This window comes from Salvelinus sp. IW2-2015, linkage group LG27 (assembly GCF_002910315.2).
Source record: "Salvelinus sp. IW2-2015 linkage group LG27, ASM291031v2, whole genome shotgun sequence".
Classification (NCBI taxonomy): Eukaryota; Metazoa; Chordata; class Actinopteri; order Salmoniformes; family Salmonidae; genus Salvelinus; species Salvelinus sp. IW2-2015.
The window spans coordinates 34551224-34571207 of record NC_036867.1 but is presented as its reverse complement, the minus strand read 5'-3'; the positions used below and the strand labels follow the sequence as shown (position 1 = coordinate 34571207).

The 19984-nt window shown below is 44.0% G+C and overlaps 2 protein-coding genes across 2 annotated transcripts in view; both read right to left on the bottom strand.

Moving 5' to 3' along the window:
* The window catches only part of LOC111953359 (lymphocyte antigen 75), a 44209-nt gene extending 36540 nt beyond the window's left edge, over window positions 1-7669 (bottom strand). Inside the window, exons 1-5 of the mRNA XM_023972585.2 lie at window positions 7386-7669; window positions 5088-5513; window positions 2067-2240; window positions 886-1047; window positions 4-82 (exon numbers count right to left, since the gene is read on the bottom strand). Of these exons, the coding sequence (XP_023828353.1) occupies window positions 4-82; window positions 886-1047; window positions 2067-2240; window positions 5088-5513; window positions 7386-7479 (935 nt within the window). The 5' untranslated portion in view covers window positions 7480-7669. The remainder of the gene's footprint in view (window positions 1-3; window positions 83-885; window positions 1048-2066; window positions 2241-5087; window positions 5514-7385) is intronic.
* A 708-nt stretch (window positions 7670-8377) lies between these two features.
* Window positions 8378-19984, bottom strand: part of LOC111953358 (secretory phospholipase A2 receptor) — a 25840-nt gene continuing 14233 nt past the window's right edge. The window contains 15 exon segments of the mRNA XM_070435539.1: window positions 8378-10199; window positions 10352-10387; window positions 10652-10828; window positions 11165-11287; window positions 11716-11850; window positions 11969-12146; window positions 14809-15044; window positions 15377-15521; window positions 16157-16414; window positions 17628-17764; window positions 17858-17959; window positions 18175-18236; window positions 18685-18931; window positions 19101-19136; window positions 19613-19853. Coding sequence (XP_070291640.1) covers window positions 9982-10199; window positions 10352-10387; window positions 10652-10828; window positions 11165-11287; window positions 11716-11850; window positions 11969-12146; window positions 14809-15044; window positions 15377-15521; window positions 16157-16414; window positions 17628-17764; window positions 17858-17959; window positions 18175-18236; window positions 18685-18931; window positions 19101-19136; window positions 19613-19853 — 2331 coding nt within the window. The 3' untranslated portion in view covers window positions 8378-9981.

Genomic DNA, 19984 nt, shown 5'->3' with positions numbered 1-19984 from the left:
GACCACTGCCAGCCCTGAGACGTGTCCAGCTGGTGTAGGCCGATCCACATCCTGTCTGGCCTGCTGTTATGGGCCACGTCCACTTCAGTCCACACAGAACAGAGACGAGACCAGATTAGACAAGCTAATCTAGCTACAAAGTAAATGACAGAATCTTCATTTTTACTGCCCTTGAGGGCATATATCATTTCGGTAATTAGTCAATAAAAAAATAGCTATGTTTAAACCCCTCTTAACAGTCAGGGAAATAGGTCCCYTATATGTCTTCTAACCTGTGATGATAATAGTGTAATAATGATGGATGGTGATGGTTCTGAACAATAACAGTTGTGCGTGCTGTGCAGGGTCTCTCGTCTAAAAGCTTCCTTGTATAAATCTCCCTCTCTGTAATCCAATGAGATCAAATGACATCTGCAGAGTGCACCATTCTGCAGTGCACACAAAGACTTTCCTTTCCTGTGTGGTGAAGGAACAGTCATAGAGAAAGAGCTGTGGCTGCTCTCTTTCTGTATGGGTGTGCGTGCGTGCGTGCGCTCAAGCTGCAGCTGCTGCCAAAACTGAAATGATAGTATGAAAACTGACAATGACACGTGATATGTATGTACTTTTATGTCTAAACAATTGAGAGGGTAATTCCAGTGTGTCTAATCCTGAAAGTACTACACTATAAACTCCTACACTACAATACTATTTTTGTGCCAAGTAGTTGTAGTCCCAAGTACTGTAGTCCCAATTACTTCCAAGTAAGTAGTATGTGCCAAGTAGTTCCAAGTATTGCATCTTTGCAGTACATGATTCATATTACTCTTCCTGTATACAGGTTTGGGATGTTTGTTTTGTTTGAATGTGGCCATAGACAGCCACTATAGTGGAGGGCAGTCTTACAGATGGGGAAGGCTTGGTCCTCTGAGCTGGAGACGCTGAGCAGGTCAGCTCCCTGGCTGCGACAAGAGTCCAGCGCTTCCTGCCATGTCACCGCGACCTGGGACACAAACTCATAACAGGGTCCCCCCTCAGGGCCATCGAATAGGGCCTTGCAGCCTTCCTCTGTGAGAGAGATCAGAGAGGGGATTCAGAATTGAGGTCGTATGTGTGTGTATGACGGGGGTTGTGTGCGTATCCAACAGTACCGCTGAACACGTTGTTTTGCTACAGCATTTCTCAACTAGCATCCAACAGACAAATGTATCGTTCTATATTTCAGGAAAACTTATCATCAAACATATGCCAAATAAAAACAGTGTCTGAACTCCATACATGTATTTCTAAACTAAGTCAGAACCCCTACACAGCCTCACAGAGGATCACCAGACACTGAAAAATGTAATCCGTCATAGAAGACTTCATCCGGGAAAATATCACACCAAACATGCCACTTCGTGGATTCAGAGCAGTCTCGTGTAGCCAGACTGAAACATTCAAAGACTGTGGAAGTAAGCCGCCTGGCTCGAGAGACTAGGTTCAGAGCAGTCTCGTGTAGCCAGACTGAAACATTCAAAGACTGTGGAAGTAAGCTGTCTGGCTCGAGAGACTAGGTTCAGAGCAGAGTTGGGGTCAAGTCAATCTTAATTCCAGCCAATTCCGTAAAAGGATTTGCACTCCTATGGCCAATTTCACATCCTTAATTCAACTGACGGGAACTGAAATAGAATTGAGCYCAATCTTGATACAAAGATCTTTCTACTCCCTTCTCTTAAAGGGAAACACCACCCAGACTAGTAGACTACTTAAAGGAAAACTCCATCCAAAAACTATATTTTGGTATTTGTTTCATTAGTCCGTTGTTGATATAAACCCAAAATGTTTTGTATGTCAGCAATCGGGCAACTGAATTTGACTGCTGTCAGAAAGTTACAACTGAATTTGATTGCTGACATGCAAAACATTTTGGGATTATATCATCAACGGACTAATGAAACAAATACCAAAATATATTTTCCTTTAAGTACTCTACTAGCACTAGTTCCAGTAATCATTATATGTGAAGGGAAACGGTACAAGAAGACTAGTAGTAGATTAATTCCAGAATCATGATTTATGTCTATAATAAAAAGAAGAAAACTTGCCATGTTTCAGACAATATCCCATCTTTTTGTCAGCGTCATAGTCAGAGGTTGTGGAACACCAGTATAGTTCAGATGATTGGTCGTCGGGGAGGCACTCGTGGTACCAGCTGCCGTTGTAGCGGAAGGGAAACTCACAGGGCTCCCCGGTCGACGTCCCATTGGTGGTGTGGACAACTATGGGTAGAGGAGAAATAATTTGAATGAATCCCATGGCACCCATTTTCAAACGAGTTTATTAAGAATATCGGAGATAGTATTCAATCTGGACACGTCTAAAGATACCACCTTGCACAGTTTGACTGTCAACTCAACTGGATTTAGTATGTAGGACAGGTCTGTGTACAGGTCCTTAATGTAGGACCTGTACACAGAACACATTCATTGAATACAAAAGCTGCTGCTTTCAATGGAGGGCCAGAGTTTAGATCATGTTAAACTGTATCATTTAGCACAAGGCCACTGGCAAACAACTGGCGCACAGTGCCATAGATATGATTTCAAATGGAACAAGGTCAAGGGTATTTATTTAATGTAATGCGCAGGGGGCGTCAATTGGGTATGGCACAGTATGGCAGTCACCATACCCTAGTTCAACACCAACAATTTAAAAGAGGCTACTAAAATCATTCTAATGCAGATTCAAATGCCAATGCAGTTTAGCAATATTAGCGGGCTAGCTTTAGAACCATGTGGACAGCTCTGAGGCAGGCTGTTGATCGGTAGTAGAGAACATGTTTTAGGACGCTTCTGAGCGGGAGGAAAGGCTTCAGTGAACAACGCAACTTTTCTCTCAAAACAGTGCAGAGGTAGAAAATGGCTGTAGATAGCTAGATAACTGCTGTTTKACTTGAAAGGAAACGAAACTAGAGTTTTTGTGTTTGTAGAATGTTAAGTCCCCTGTCGACTGAGCCAAATGAAGCTACAGCAGCCAAGGTGATAAAGGCTGGAGTCAATTAAGCTGTTCTCCAAATTGCATTTTARACTTTTTAAAATTGTGTAGAAATTCAGCAAATTAGCTTCAACTTGATTAAAAAATCCCTTTGCCCCTGTCACATACCCTAYGTTTAGTTAAAATGACAGGCCTTGCTGAGTCATATTAGCCATGTTAACAAACACGGTTACAAGGAAGACTGTGCTAATTCTGGTTGGAAAGATTCCCCTTCAATTACAAACGGAACTAATAAAACATCTGACTGCCAAGCAGAGCTCTGTACAGTGCACCTGACATTAGCATACAACAGACCATGCTAAGTCTACTGTCTCCAAGTGATACAGGATGTTCTTCATAAAGATATCAACGGARGAGTCTAGGTACACTACCGTTCAAAAGTTTGGGGTCACTTAGAAATGTCCTTGTTTTTGAAATACATTTTTWWWAAATTGTCCATTAAAATAACATCAAATTGATCAGAAATACAGTATAGACATAGTTAATGTTGTAAATGACTATTGGAGCTGGAAACGGCTGATTTTGAATGGAATATCTACAGAGTCCCATTATCAGCAACCATACTCCGTTACAATGGCACGTTGTGTGTTAGCTAATCCAAGTTTATCATTTAAAAGCCTAATTGATCATTAGAAAACCATTTTGCAATTATGTTAGCACAGCTGAAAACTGTTTGTGCTAATTAAAGAAGCAATAAAACTGCCTTCTTTAGACTAGTTGAGTATCTGGAGCATCAGCATTTGTGGGTTCGATTACAAACTCAAAATGGCCAAAAACAAAGAACTTTCTTCTGAACTCGTCAGTCTATCTTTGTTCTGAGAAATTAAGGTTATTCATGCAAGAAACTGCCAAGAAACTGAAGATCTCATACAATGCTGTGTACTACTCCTTCACAGAACAGTGCAAACTGGCTAGAGGACAAGTACATTAGAGTGTCTAGTTTGAGAAACAGATGCCTCACAAGCCCTCAACTGGCAGCTTCATTAAATAGTACCCGCAAAACACCAATCTCAACGTCAACAGTGAAGAGGCGACTCCAGGATGCTGGCCTTCTAGGCAGATTGCAAAGAAAAAGCCATATCTCAGACTGCAATAAAATAAAAGATTAAGATGGAAAAGACCACAGACACTGGACAGAGGAAGATTGGAAAGAAGTGTTATGGAAGAACAAATCTAAGTTTGAGGTGTTCGGATCACAAAGAAGAACATTCGTGAGATGCAGAAAAAAAAGAAAAGATGCTGGAGGAGTGCTTGACGCCATCTGTCAAGCATGGTGGAGGCAATGKGATGKTCTGGGGGTGCTATGGTGGTGGTAAAGTGGGAGATTTGTACAGGGKAAAAGGGATCTTGAAGAAGGAAGGCTATCACTCCATTTTGCAATGCCATGCCATCCCCTGTGGGCGGCGCTTAATTGGAGACAATTTCCTCTTACAGCAGGACAGTGACCCAAAGCACAGCTCCAAACTATGCAATAACTATTTAGGGAAGAAGCAGTCAGCTGGTATTCTGTCTATAATGGAGTGGCCAGCACAGTCACCGGATCTCAACYCTATTGAGCTGTTGTGGGAGCAGYTTGACCGTATGGACATAAGAAGTGACCATCAAGCCAATCCTACTTGTGGGAGGTGCTTCAGGAAGCATGGGGTGAAATCTCTTCAGATTACCTCAACAAAYTGACAACTAGAATGCCAAAGGTCTGCAAGGCTGTAATTGCTGCAAACTGAGGATTCTTTGACGAAAGCAAAGTTTGAAGGACACAATTATTATTTCAATTAAAAATCATTATTTATAACCTTGTCAACATCTTGACTATATTTCCTATTCATTTTGCAACTCATTTCATGTATGTTTTCATGGAAAACAAGGAAATCTCGAAGTGACCGCAAAATTTTGAATGGTAGTGTATATCTAAGTTCAGTGCATTCTTGTAAAATGTGGCTAGAGGTTTTATACATGTAAATAAGCATAGATTGTTTTGCCCATCTCATGTAGGCCTATGTTTATTMTATTCTATTATGCTCTATTCTATTCCATTAGGAGAATAAGCCGCTCAAAGGACAGAACACACTCACTGCGCATCGGCCGCTGGCAGATATTATCGGTCGACTCATCCCTCCTCCAGGCGTCTGAGGAGTCGCGCTTGGCACTGACCAGCCCGTCGGTCACCGTGAGGCCCATCTGGTCTACCGTATAGACGGCCCCGTCCAGGCAGCGCCACGACAGCATGGTGTTCTCCATGGGGCTACAGCTGAACAGAGACAGGGCCTTGGTCTTCTCCTCCAGACCCAAGCACTGGGACGTGCCCACGTGGAAGAGACGGTGGCCGGACCCCCACTTCCACTGGGACCCCCTGGAACCGCCACACTCCCCCAGAGTCACGTTGAACCCGGACCCTCCAGACTTAGCCCCTGCTATCCCGGAAACTCCAGTCCCAGACGTGGACATAGCTACCAGGCACTTCCCTGTGCTCACATGCTGTATGGTGAAGGTGTCGTTACCTGGAAATGATCATGAACATGAGTAAATATAGTGATATTATAGTCATAATAAAGTGTTAGTAAATATAGTGACATCACTACAACGATATAAGTTTACTCAACACAATATTTGAGTATGCTTACAATATATTTTGTATCACTATTCATTAGAATGCTTGGTTGATATCTACAACGTCCCATCTAAATGTCACCTTAGCTTCCGGTTACCTTTTCCTAAATACAGCTTGCCGTGGAGGCAGGGAACCAAGACTAAATTTCAAGGCAATCAACAACAGTCAAATAAGCAAAAAAAAATGTATCTAGAAACGCCAGGGGTCTATTGGGCCTGTGTTTATCATGGTCTCCAACATTGATTGCTGATAATATTCTCAGTCAGCAGGCCAATTGCTTTGATCCTCCATCATGTGGCAGCCTTAAATCCATTAAACATTCTACCAACAATACAGAGTGGTTTTATAATTTCCTAATCTGGACTAAAGAATTTAATTGAATTAGAGGCCAATTAAATACAACTGGCTATGATGTTTCACTCTGAAACACTTTYGATGAGCTGAAAATAGCCTTTATTTTCAACAATTAGATACAGTATAACATGTGCAAATGTGAACGTGCATGTGTAATAAGGAAGACCATATAATGAACTATTAAACAGTAAACAACATAAAATTAAATGGTTTAATTCTCCATAATGTATTGACCTGATTTACTGGACAAACTTGATAGAAAAACTCAACAGACAGTAGCTGTCGTAAATGTATAACCATAAACGATATCATGTGTACTGTATAATTGTCACGCCCTGATCTGTTTCCCCTGTCTCTGTGATTGTCTCCACCCACCTCCAGGTGTTACCTGTTTCCCCATTAGTCCCTGGTGTATTTATCCCTGTGTTTCCTGTCTCTCTCCCAGTTCGTCTTGTTTTGCCAAGTCAACCAGCGTTTCTCCTAGCTTCTATTTTTCCAAGTCTCTGTTTTTTCCTAGTCCTCCTGGTTTTGACCCTTGCCTGTCCTGACGTCGTATCCGCCTGCCTGACCACTGTCTATTCTGACCTCGAGCCTGCCTATCGCCTGGTACTGTTTGGACTCTGACCTGGTTTATGAACTCTCGCCTGTCCCTGACCTGCCTTTTGCCTACCTCTTTTGTTATAATAAATATCATAGCTCAACCATCTGCCTCCTATGTCTGCATTTGGGTCTCGCCTTGTGCCTTTATAATAGGTTAGCAGTTGAACTCAGAAACATAACAGACTGCATGTCTGAGTTGAACATATTCAGCCTGTGATGAGTATGAGATKAGCTATTTATAGGCTGGTACAGCAACGGTGTGTATGTCTAATAAGGTGGCCTATGCTCATTAAAGAGAGGCTAACCGGGAGAGAGCGAGAACAGTAACGTTACTTGACCATGGGGATATGATCATGCAAATTGTTTTTACAGTTACACCAATAACGACCACATTCTGCAACATTTGGATCACTTCAACTGCGTGCAACCTTGCTGCAATGACTTTGCAACATTGTATCAAAATACTCAATAGGGGCTGCACATTTTAAACGCCAGAGGAGTTTCAAGAGGTCGTTATTTTAATTATGATGGATATACTTTATAAAATGGTCATTACGCATTTTGAAAGCAAATGAGTAATGAGGAAATTGATTATACGGCAAATGTACGTTACTTCCTGCTTTTGAAACTGAACAAAGGGGCTTGAAGTCTCATTATTGAACCTAACCCCCCATTCAAAACAATAATGGGCTACCACGGACTCTCTAAGTAGAAGTTGAGCCTATGGAAACGCGATAATCTTTCAACTAGTTTAGCCAGCAACGGGGCGCGCATGCCTAGTGATGAAAATGGAAAGTACCCTACTTACCGGAATATGTAGTTGATGCGCAAGTTCCAAAACAAATAGTTTTATCCCAAAAGAATAAGAAAAAACATAGGTAAACTGTTGCTTGGAGTGTCATTTTCTCTATGGTTATAATACCACGTCTTCTCTATTCGGGTTCACACGTCTCCAGTAGCCAGCCTAGTTTGCGCATACCCAATCCTGCGTTTCCAAGTAACACGAGCCTACTTTAAACTTGTTGACTGACAGCTGGTTGTGACGATCCTCAATTCCCCTTCCTAGGCTGTTACCGTTTTCTGCGTTTTTCCCCGTGGAAGATTGCGAGCTCGTGATTCGCCAACATTCAACTACGACCACTCCACAGACCACTCCCAGTCCGCGAACTGAAAATGACAACTGTATTGATGTTATTTTGCAATATAATACACAATTCACAGTACATGTGTATTATGCTGAGTCAACGACAAAAGACACTGATAAACAAAGAAAAGTATGTTGATGCTGCGTCTCCAACTATCATGAGCCACTGTAATTCTCTCAAAGACAAGCAAATAAGAACAGCAATGCAACATCATGCAGTGAATCATCTCAACCATAAAGCCTGCATTCTCAGCCAACAACAACCGTCAGGCCAGTCGGTAGATGCCATTGCCAGACAAAGATTTCTCCCAAATGGTACCATATTCCCTACATAGTGCACTACTTTTGACCAGAGCCCTATGTGTCCTCTTCAAAAGTAGKGCACTAAATAGGGAATAGGATGCCATTTGGAACCTAAAGAGAGACCCACGAGTCCATCCTACTCAGTCTCCCTCGTCCACATGATGTCACCCCTGCCCTAGTCCCACACCACAAAGCATCTCAATGCAAATAACTAATTTCAAAGCAAATATGGTAGAAATAAACAGGATAAAGACAATATTCGGATACCACCCCCACAGCGCACTGCCGACCATCTCAACGCAGATGACTCATTTCAAATGAAAAGTAGTATATAGCAAGACACAATTCAGATACAACGTGGATACAGCTTTATTTTATTTACACTGAAGGCACATAGCATGTGTTATGACCATTATCAATAAAAAATAACAAAAGACAGTAAACATTTTCAAGCATCCGTGACATCCTCTTGCATGTATTTCTTTCCACACAACAGAAAAACCTACATCAACATATTTCATATCTAATAACTCTGTGTACCCAACATAGAAAAACTACAACTGGTAACACAGCAAAGACTACCTCATAACAAACAACCCACACATAAGTCTACTTAGAATACTGAATTCATTCTCAAAGAGCTACCATTTACATAACAGCACTTTGTTACATCATTTTTGTTTCATCAATAAAAGTTCCTTCACTCCTACATTTTGACAGATGTGTGGACCAAATGAACAARATGGAAGTGAATGACAAATATTTTTCTCGTGACGATAAATAATAAAACATAAATAAATGCCTGCATTTTTCTCTTTACTTTTTCTTCCCTTCCTCTTACGAATATCATGTATGTACTTATGAGCTACTTAAAAAATACTGTGAGGGTGTGAGTGTGTGTTCTGTGTGTAGGAAAATACGCAACAGGAATGCACATAAACAAACAGAAAAAACTCTAAACTAAAACATCATCTTTCCGTATTGCATTAATGGAGTTTTGTGCAATAAAGTGCTGACAAAGAAACACCGTACTTTAATGACACTTTTCGATTTCAAAAAATTGATTTGGGGTCTTATTTCTGTTCATAAATATAAAATACATAGAAGACGACTTCAGAATGTATTGCAAAAGTATGACTTTTGTCTTTGCTGTAAAGAATAACTGAATCGCGGCCATTGTTATCTTAAACAAGAAAATAGTTTTGGGTCCTGTACACGGCATTACAGAAAACTAGTCTTCATTGTGTGAAAGACTTGTACTCACAAATACAGTGGGTACCAGCGTTAGTGGGAGCAGTTGGCATTGTACCATAATAACGAAACTGCAAGTTTACAGTGCAAAGAATATCTATCGACTTTCAAACGCATACATTAGAATGTCAGCACCTTTCAAAGTACTTGGGATAACAGCACTAATCCTTTGTAGACAAAACTTACTTCACATGAAGATGCACTCCCTCACTCTCAGCCACACGATTGGTCCCTAATTCATCAACTACTTTTATAAAGCACAGGAGGTTGGTGGCATCTGAATTGGGGAGAACGGGCTCCTTTGTAATGACTGGAGTTGAATTGTATCAAATAAATCAAACATTATGGTTTCCAGATGTCTGATGCCATTCCATTTTCTAATTTCCTGCCATTATTACGAACAGTTCTCCCCTCAGCAGCCTCCTGTGGATTAAAGTGGATAAAGCTAATTGGGCTCTGACATCATTCCCTAAGTTCCCTTGCTGTGGTCCATGTCAGAATCCACAGAGACATACCAATGTTCAGTCATACAGAGAGTTCGGCCCATTCCCATGCTTTACCCAACTTTAGAGAACACCACCATTTTGCTGTCTCCAATAAGTCCTATAGTGCATCTGAAAAAGGCACCTTATCCCCTATATAGTGCACTACTTTTGACCAAAGCAGTGCACTATATAGGGGAACGAGTGCCATTTCGGACACAGCCCTATTCTCCAGAGTGAGCTTCCAGATCTGCGATGAGAACATTTCCATCGGAGTCTGTGGCCTGGGAACTAGTATGTCTGTAGTACGCGTTTCCCAGGGACGGCAGTCTGCGGAAGCGCGTCACGTTCCTCTTGTAGACGAACCAGAGGACCGCCACCAGCACGGCGAAGATCAGCATGGCCACCAGGACTGCGGCTGGGACGATACCGTGGTGCAACCCTGGAAGAGACACAGAGGGGTGAGTTTACTGGACATTGAAGGTTCTATTAGTCATGGTAGAGGCTGCTCCCAAGATACCTTGAGTTGCCAAATTATTAGAATGCAAATGAGAAAAACAGCATAACTGTTAATAGCCTCAATTAAATACCTACCATTTAGTGGCGCCACTTCTACCTCAGGGATCATATCTGCAAAGAAGGCGATCTGTTTAACTTGACTGATCTATAGAATACATACATGTACACTGTACAAACGCATAACACAAAGCTTTGTCATAATGGCAGTTGGAGGCTAGTGAGAGGCTGCACTTACACAGGTAGCCCAATTCTGATATTTATTTCAAATATTGTCAAAAAGATCTGATTTGATTGGTCAAAAGACCAATTATTGGCAAACGATCTGATTTGATTGGTCAAACCTGTGTAAATGCAGCCAAAATGTCTCTACTCCACCTGAGTTCGTTTTGCAGACAAAGCCCAGTCTGTCAGTGCACTGAGAGAGGAGCCACATCCCATCAGACACCCTGGTGGACACACAGGTGTCTGCTGTCAGCAGGCTTGGGTCGGGGGCCCTGACGTTCCAGTTGGAGTAGTCCATAGGAGAACCATCGAGCAATGCCATGGAGCCCGCTAAATTGGACCGGACAAACATAAAATGTTTAATAAAGAAGTTGTGAATTGGTTCATTCGACCCCTCTCCTTCCACCCTACAACGCTGCCCCAGGTCATTGCTGTTTTCCCCCCCGGTGCTTCTATCAACTCACCAGCTAAAACACTAAGTCAATAAATAGTATCAAAATACGACTTGAAAAATGTTGAAATTCATTATGTTAAGCTGTGTCTTATCCCAGTTCTGTCCGAAGCACTTACATTGTCTGTCTTTTGCCAGCTGTTGGTTTATACTGTACGCCAAACCAGCAAGCTGCTTATTTTGAAGCGAGGAAACTTGGGGAAGCATGTGCTTACTGTCAGTGTTGAAGAACATCCCCAGCCAGACGGTTTGATGTGGGAAGCCATGCGACCACAGCTGCTCCAGGACAAACCGGTTTTCYGTCTCTGTCTGAATGGTCAGGACCTCTGATGTGTTCGCTGGTAGAGGTAAAAACCCACCAGACCTTCATTGTTACATGTGTGTTACTGAGCATGAAGAAGGCAATTCTCTGTGAATGTTTTGCACCCTCAGATCTATAGCTACAGTACAGTATTAGCTACTAGAATGGAGATAATACATGGATCCCATAGGGGGAGCTCTCACCAAACATTACATTTTGCACAATTACAACAGGGAGTCATCACAAGGAAATTCCCATTGAGAGAGATCCATTAAATCCTTGATCCATCCAAGCACGAGACCAAATTGGCTCCATGGTGTACTGGAGACTTACCGCAGTCGGATGAAGTTGCTGAACTAAGGACAGTTTTGCAATTTCCCCTTATGTGTTAAGGTTAGAATTTGGGCAGGGGAAACTGATCCTAAATCTGTGCTTGAGGGCAACATCTGCCGAGAGTTCCTGTACCTTTGTGTTTGCAGTGCTCTCTAGCCTCCTCCAGGGTCAGTCTCTGGACCACGGGCTCAAAGCTGTAGCAGCTGGCGCCAAACCTCACCCACGTCGATGGACACACAACCTCATAGGTGGTGAACGCATTACTCTCTATGGGATTTTTTTTTTTTAGAAAAGCAGTATTGTGCATTTGAAAGGATTGACTAACAGCACAGGAAGCTTTAGTAGCCACTGTTTTATAATGTGCTAGGACCCAGGCTATACTCACTAGGTGGTGGGACATGGCACAGGGCTCCCTGGAGCGGCATCTCACAGTCGGCCCTCCTCCAGCCCCCGGTGACGTCCATGTACACACAGTCCCCCAGGATGAAATCATCATCATCGGCCGTATCCCAGTGGGTGAAGACCGTGTCACTGCCATCAGACCACTGGTAGTTGATCCCATCCTGTAGGGGCGTACAGACACAGGCAGGGAGGAGGTGACACACACTCTCAGGGTGAGCCTACGTTGCTAAGGCGGGTTGCTAAGGGAGATGACGGGGTTGTAGGTCATGTCATGCAACGGAGCAGAAAGAGTAGAGGGAAGCAGGTTCGGCTTGGGGGAAGTGTGGTGTTTATAGACCAATGTGTCTGGCATTGGGTAGAGCGCTGTGAATCAATTCTCTCCTTTCCTGTCCTCATTCCATATTTCACGAGCAAGACATTCCTTTAGTCTATGGGATCCTTGGATCCACATGTTGTGAGTGGCTTAGATTTCCTCCCAGCCGGGCTTGGTGGTGAAGAAAAACTACTCCCATACCGTGTGAGTGAAGCACAAAAATGCGCCCCAAATGGCACCCCGTTCCCTACACAGTGCACTACATTTGACCAGAGCCCTATCGGTCCTGGACAAAAGTAGTGCACTATAAAGTGAATAGGGTGTCATTTGGGACGCAAAATAGTTATGCATGGACTGTGGGCCAGGAGGAAAGCTCTGGGGAGCACACTGGACAACTGCAGTAATGGGATAAGTTACAGTTTGACAAATATCTCTGTCACAGGATATTAGCTGTAAGACATATATTTGTATATAAACACCAAACATACAGCGCATTCTGAAAGTATTCAGATCCCTTGACTTTGTTACAGCGTTATTCTAAAATTGATTAAATTGTTTTTTCCCCCCTCATCAATCTACACACAATAAAAAACGGAAATATCACATTTACATAAGCATTCAGACCCTTTACTCAGTACTTTGTTGAAGCCCCTTTGGCAGCGATTACAGCCTCGAGTTTTCTTGGGTATGAGGCTACAAGCTTGGCACACCTGTATTTGGGGAGTTTCTCCCATTCTTTTCTGCAGATCCTCTCAAGCTTTGTCAGGTTGGCTGTACAGATATTTTTAGGTTTTCCAGAGATGTTCGATCGGGTCTGGGCTCTGGCTGGGCCACTCAAGGACATTCAGAGACTTGTCCCGAAGCCTGTCTTGGCTGTGTGCTTAGAGTCGTTGTCCTATTGGAAGGTGAACCTTCGCCCAACTATGAAGTCCTGAGCGCTCTTGAGCAGGTTTTCATTAAGGATCTCTCTGTACCTTGCTCCGTTTATCTTTCCYTCGATTCTGACTAGTCTCCCAGTCCCTGCCGCTGAAAAACATCCCCACAGCATGATGCTGCCACCACCATGCTTCACCGTAGGGATGGTGCCAGGTTTTCTCCGGACGTGACGCTTGGCATTCAGGTTAAAGAGTTCAATCTTGATTTCATCAGACCAGAGAATCTTGTTTCTCATGGTCTGAGAGTCCTTTAGGTGACTTTTGGCAAACTCCAAGCGGGCTGTCATGTGCCTTTTACTAAGGAATGGCTTCCGTCTGGCCACCATAAAGGCCTGATTGGTGCAGTACTGAAGAGATGGTTGTCCTTCCGGAAGGTTCTCCCATCTCCACAGAGGAACTCTGGAACTCTGTCAGACTGACCATCGGGTTATTGGTCACCTCCCTGACCAAGGCCCTTCTCCCCTGATTGCTCAGTTTGGCCGGACGGCCAGCTGTAGGAGGAGTCTTGGTGGTTCCAAACTTCTTCCATTTAAGAATGATGGAGGCCWTTGTGTTCTTGGGGAAATTCAATGCTGCAGACATTTTTTGGTACCCTTCATCAGATCTGTCCCTCGACACAATCCTCTCGGAGCTCTACGAACAATTCCTTCGACCTCATGGCTTGATTTGTGCTCTGACATTTCCTGTCAACTGTGAGACCTTATATAGACAGGTGTGTGCCTTTCCAAATCATGTCCAATCAATTGAATTTACCACAAGTGGACTCCAATCAAGTTGTAGAAACATCTCGAGGATGATCAGTGGTAACTAGATGCACCTGAGCTCAATTTCGAGTCTCATAGCAAATGGTCTGAATACTTATGTAAATAAAGTATTTCTGTTTATTTTTAATAAATGTGCAAAAAAATCGAAAAAACAGTTTTCACTTTGTCGTTATGGGCTATTGTGTGTAGATTGATGAGGAACAATTATTTCATCCATTTTAGAATAGGGCCGTAACATAACAAAATGTGGAAAAAGGGAAGGGGTCTGAATACTTTCCGAATGCACTGTATTCATATAAGAGTTGTAGAAATGTGAATGCGTGTATGTGAATAGAAAGTGCCCAAATGGGACTGAGTAGGCCTACTTTTGAATGGAGGAGATCAGATACATTTGGTGATGATATGGTGCAAACATGCTGGGAATAGTTACAGAGATGAAATCCCCATGCTTTGAAAGAATGACATGGACTGGAGAGGGAGAGAGCGAAAACATCCGAGTAAACAGACTGTCAGATGCACGTGGTCTCAGGCATTTCTGTATTTACAACATTACTTCATTGTGGCCATGCTGTTTATAAAAGACCTCTAGCTAGTGCTCTTAACTGTTTCCTTGCCGTGACGTAGATCTACTGCACGCACTTCTAACATCATCAAAGGTCAATTCATGCCACAGACCAACTTCGACATGCTTGTTAACGAGCATTATCTACACGCACACACGCTCACATGCAGACACACACACAGACAGACAGACACACACACACACAGCACAGGCAGGTAGCAGTACTTAGCAATATAGTATAATACATACGTCTTGACTATACAGTCCAATCCAGTTGGGGAATGCCAATCTATTGACAAGGACAGTAAGGAACGCCTGGTGGAAAGGGTCGGTAACGCTCACCAGCTCAGACTCAGACTCTAAGCACATATTCAGCGCCTCGTACCAGCTCATGTTGCCACGGGCAACCCTGTATCTGTGGTTCTTGTACTCAATATTGTCAGGGAGAGGGTGGAGGTAAGAGTGGGATGGGGGTTTAGTTGTGTCTGTTGCAGGGAAAGAGAGAGGGAGAGGAAAAGATCAGAGAGATTGTTTCAGGGAGAAGCAAAGGCATGGATTCGACCCAAAATCAACAGAAACACTCATTTCATTGTTCAACAATTCCTGAAGGGGATTTCTCTCAGTGAGCAGACTCAACGGGTGACATTTTGAGAGCACAAAATAGGAAGCTATAACCAGAAACAACAGTTTCATTAATGAGGTAATACAGACATGATTGGTAATATCTCAGCTCTGGGCTCTGAAAATAGGCCCCAATGTGTCTGAATGAGGGGTGAGTGCGTGACACAGAATGCATGAAGACAGAGGGGAGTCCTACCTTGGGGTCTCTGACAGACAAAGCCATATCCACTTTCTGTGCACTTCTCGTCGAACCACTTCCCTGTCAGGTGGAAGTTGTGGTTGTTGGAGACCACCGTGCACAGAGGATCGTCCCCGCCCAGGGGCCCGCTCAGCCACTCATCCTGCAGAGGAGGGGTGCCCACACACACATGCACGCATACACACACACACACATGCACGCATACACACACACACATGCACGCATACACACACAGAAAGGTACACAGACACACACACGGGCACTAAACTATACAAAATCCCACGCAGAGGCTTTGACATGAATAAAAGGATGCGAGATGAGGTGAACCTTGTGTCCGAAGTAGAGCCATCTCTCTGGACAGCCTCCGATGTAGTGAGGCTCTCTGGGAATCTCCACCACGGACACAGTCCGGCGCTTACATACGTGAGCATGGAGATCGCCACACTCACCCGCCGACCACTGACCTGTTGGTCACAACACGTCAAAGAGAAGTCTGTCGTGGAGTTGTGTGTGTGTGTGCCTGTGTTCTTACCTGAGATAGAGGACATGGTCACGCACTGTTTATGTTTCACTGGGGCATCATGGGAGCTTCCTTCTGCCCAATTCTGATAATCCACAGCGGACTCATCACTCCAACTGCCCANACACACACACACACACACACACACACACACACACACACACACACACACACACACAAACACCCCCCCTAATCAATACACTATACAGAGAACATCACCAAACAAAGACAATATCTGATGTTTCATTTAACCTTACCGTCAGAGGGTTCTTGGGTTCTACAGGGGACCAGTTGGTGTAGCTGACAGGTTTCCCATTGGTCCATTTCATGGTGTCCTCATCCCGTAGACCAATCCAAACGCCCACTGTACTGCCCTGGAGCAGCATGGTGATGTACGCTTGCTCGATCTCGTCTTGGATGGCGACCAGCGTGCCTTGGAAAGAGGAGCAGATAGACTGGGCGTCTCTCCAGGTCTTCCCCTCCTCAGAACTGTTGGGGAGGTGCAGCAGGAGACACTACCAGAAGACACACAAAACAAAGGGCAGAAATCTAGCAAGGTTTTGGTATAGTTCCACCATCTAGATTTTCCTTGTGCGGTGTGAAAGAAGAATTACGTATTTAACTGATCTATTTGATATTAATGGTTAACAATTCATATTTAACTAATAGTAGGACATTTCTGTMCTACTAGTGTCTGTGTTTTCATGGGCTCCACTCTAGTTCCCTGCAGCTAATCTGGGCGTGTGGTCACTGGAGATGGCTTGAGCTGACAAATGAGTTAATAGACAAGAATGTGTTTTACTAGAGATAGCTTAGGAGTAGAACAATCCCTCATTGTCTCGAAATCATCCTTGCATCTGGGAAACGAAGCCAGGGTGGGGTTAAGACAACAACCCACGTGCAGATAATGACAGGATGAACCCAGAATGGCTTATGATGCTCCTTGGTCTGCATGGGGGGGTGTTGAGCCAACCATGACTGAGCATTGTTAGTGTCAGCTATATATAGTACTCTGTATTTGTGTAAAGGTTAGGTTACTCGGTCCAACACTCAAGGGTGTGGAGTCGACCAGCCTCAATATTGCAATAATTAATCAATATTAAATAAAGTTGATTGTTTGAAAAAATGACCAAGTCTCTCTCAGTACTGAATGTCCACGACAACGGTCAGGTGGCCAAGAGAAACTCAAATCAAATCAAATGTTATTGGTCACATGCCTAGTGTAACGTCCTGACCAGAGTTCTTATGTGTTTTGCTTGTTTAGTGTTGGTCAGGACGTGAGCTGGGTGGGAATTCTATGTTGTGTGTCTAGTTTGTCTGTTTCTGTGTCCAGCCTAATATGGTTCTCAATCAGAGGCAGCTGTCAATCGTTGTCCCTGATTGAGAATCATATATAGGAGGCTTGTTTTGTGTTGGGATTTTGTGGGTGATTGTTTCCTGTCTCTGTGTTTTGTCTGCACCAGATAGGGCTGTCTCGGTTTTCACATTTGTTGTTTTGTTATTTGTATTAGTGTTCACGTTTATTTATTTTTATTAAACATGTTGAACACTAGCCGCGCTGCATTTTGGTCCTCTCCTTCATCCCAGGAAGAAAACCGTTACACCTAGACTTACCTAGACTTACCTGCGAGACCATTCCCAACAATTCAGAGTTAAAAGTAAGACAAATATTTGCTAAATAAAAAAAGGAAATAGTAACACAATAAAAACATGGGAGATGAGGTGAACCTTGTGTCCGAAGTAGAGCCATCTCTCTGGACAGCCTCCGATGTAGTGAGGCTCTCTGGGAATCTCCACCACGGACACGGTCYGGCGCTTACATACGTGAGCATGGAGATCGCCACACTCACCCGCCGACCACTGACCTGTTGGTCACAACACGTCAAAGAGAAGTCGGTCATGGTATTTTTGTGTGTGTGTGTGTGTGTGTGTGTGTGTGTGCGTGCCTGTGATCTCACCTGAGATAGAAGACATGGTAACACACTGTTTCTGTTTCACTGGGGCATCATGGGAGCTTCCTTCTGCCCAATTCTGATAATCCACAGCGGATTTATCATCAACTGCACACACACGGACACACACCAACACAACCCACACACACACACACGACACACACCACACACCACACACACACACACACCACACACACACACCACCACACACAAAATCTACACACACACAACAACACACACTCCTATTACACCCCCCACACACTAAAGAAACAGCATAATCCATTGAGTGTGAGTTAAAACACAGCATTGAATAAACTACTTACCTGACTCTTCCTCACGAGGTCTGTGGACACCTATCCACTCAGTCAATCGACCCCAGAGAGAGCTGAGAGAACCAAGAGAAGAAAAGGAATGCTTAGCTCACTCATTCAAGGCCTATTACCGTCCTCCTGCATTCTGCCCTCGCTCCAGTGAAGGGTCAGCCATTCAGCCTCTTTCACGCCACGAGAGCCCATTCAGCCCCTCTCCTCAGCCTTGGCCTCATTCAGCCCCTCTCCTCAGCCTTGGCCTCATTCAGCCCCTCTCTTTGGCCTTGGCCCCTGCCTCTGCTGTTTTATCCACAGCTCTGTCCTTTTTATAGCCTTCAAAAGCCGCTCCACCAGAGGGCCCTTCAGTTTGATCCAAGACGCTGAGCTGTAGTGAAACAAGGCCCTTTATTTTATTCCTGTACGCGAGGGCATGAATGTGCGAATGTGTCGGCGTGTGTGTTTGTATGTGTGTGTAAGAGAGAGAGAGAGTGTGTGAGGGCACTTGTGTGTGAACTGTGAATGTACAGGCGCGTGTGGGAATGAGGGCGCTCGCGTGTGAATGTCTCGGCTGGCGTGTGTGAACTCGTGTCGGCTTGTGTGTGTGTACAGACCTTCCCCATGCGCTCTCTGATGAATCGGAGCTCCTCTTTAGAGTGGACAGACAGCAAGTGGGCGCCCATCATCATACAGGCCAGGTTAACACCCTCCCAGGGAAAAGGCTGCCTGGCCAGCAGATACTCTGCGCCTCTGTAGAACACCCAGGGCTCGTTCTCTACAGGACGGAGGAAGGTTAACACAGTCACAATCACACAGTCCCTCTCAGAGTGACAACTGCAATTGATATCACAAATAAGCATATAAATGAATGCATAATGACTCAATTAAATACATCAAAAATGTAAAATATAACAAAATACATCAAAAGGAATAAATTTACTTACGGTCGTTATACCAGTAGGGTTTGTTCAGCTCCATACCTATCGAGACAAATAAGGCAGACATTCTTATTGATAAACCTTTCAAATCTATAAGGATACATCAACAAGCAACTTTGAGATTTCAAACACTCCATACATGATAAAGGCAGCCCCCCGCACCTCTCTGATTCAGAGGGATTGGGTTAAATGCGGAAGACACATTTCAGTTGAATGCGTTCAGTTGGAAAACTGACCAGGTATCCCCTTTTCCCTTTACTGTATATACAGTGCCATTGATGGTAGAAGAGGTGCGTTCCCCCCCTTACTATCCCTTAGAAAAACCACATGGATTCACATGAAATGTACATGTTGTCACGTTAACTTCACACGAGATCACGTGATCACATGAAAACATGTGTTTTTGGAACACTTCGCGGGTTCACGTGAAATTMACGTGGTTTTTCCTGTAAGAGACGTACTCTAGGCAGAAAGGCTTTATATCAATCCAACCCATTAGTTATTATAATAGTGATTACCTCTGGGAACCTTGCAGATCCACTCGTGCTTGGTGTCGCAGGGCTGTGGCWGGAGGGCRTTGGTCAGGTCGCTGTACACGSCACAGCTATGTCTGTCATCCTCCTCGTTCTTATCCTCTACGAAGGAGGACACCACGGGGGTCCCGTCAGACCACTCCCAAGCTCCTGCTGACTGGGGGTCTCTCTTATTCAAGCCCACCCAGAACCAACGACCCTCTGTTCTGAAAAAGAGGAAGAGTAGAGACAGAGAGAGAGAGAGGAAGAGAGGGAAGAGAGAGAGGTGACGAGTGAAGAAGATGGAGAGAGATGAGAGAGGACGAGCGAGAGAGGATGAAGAGAGGAGAGAAGGAAGAGCGAGAGAGAGAGAGAGAG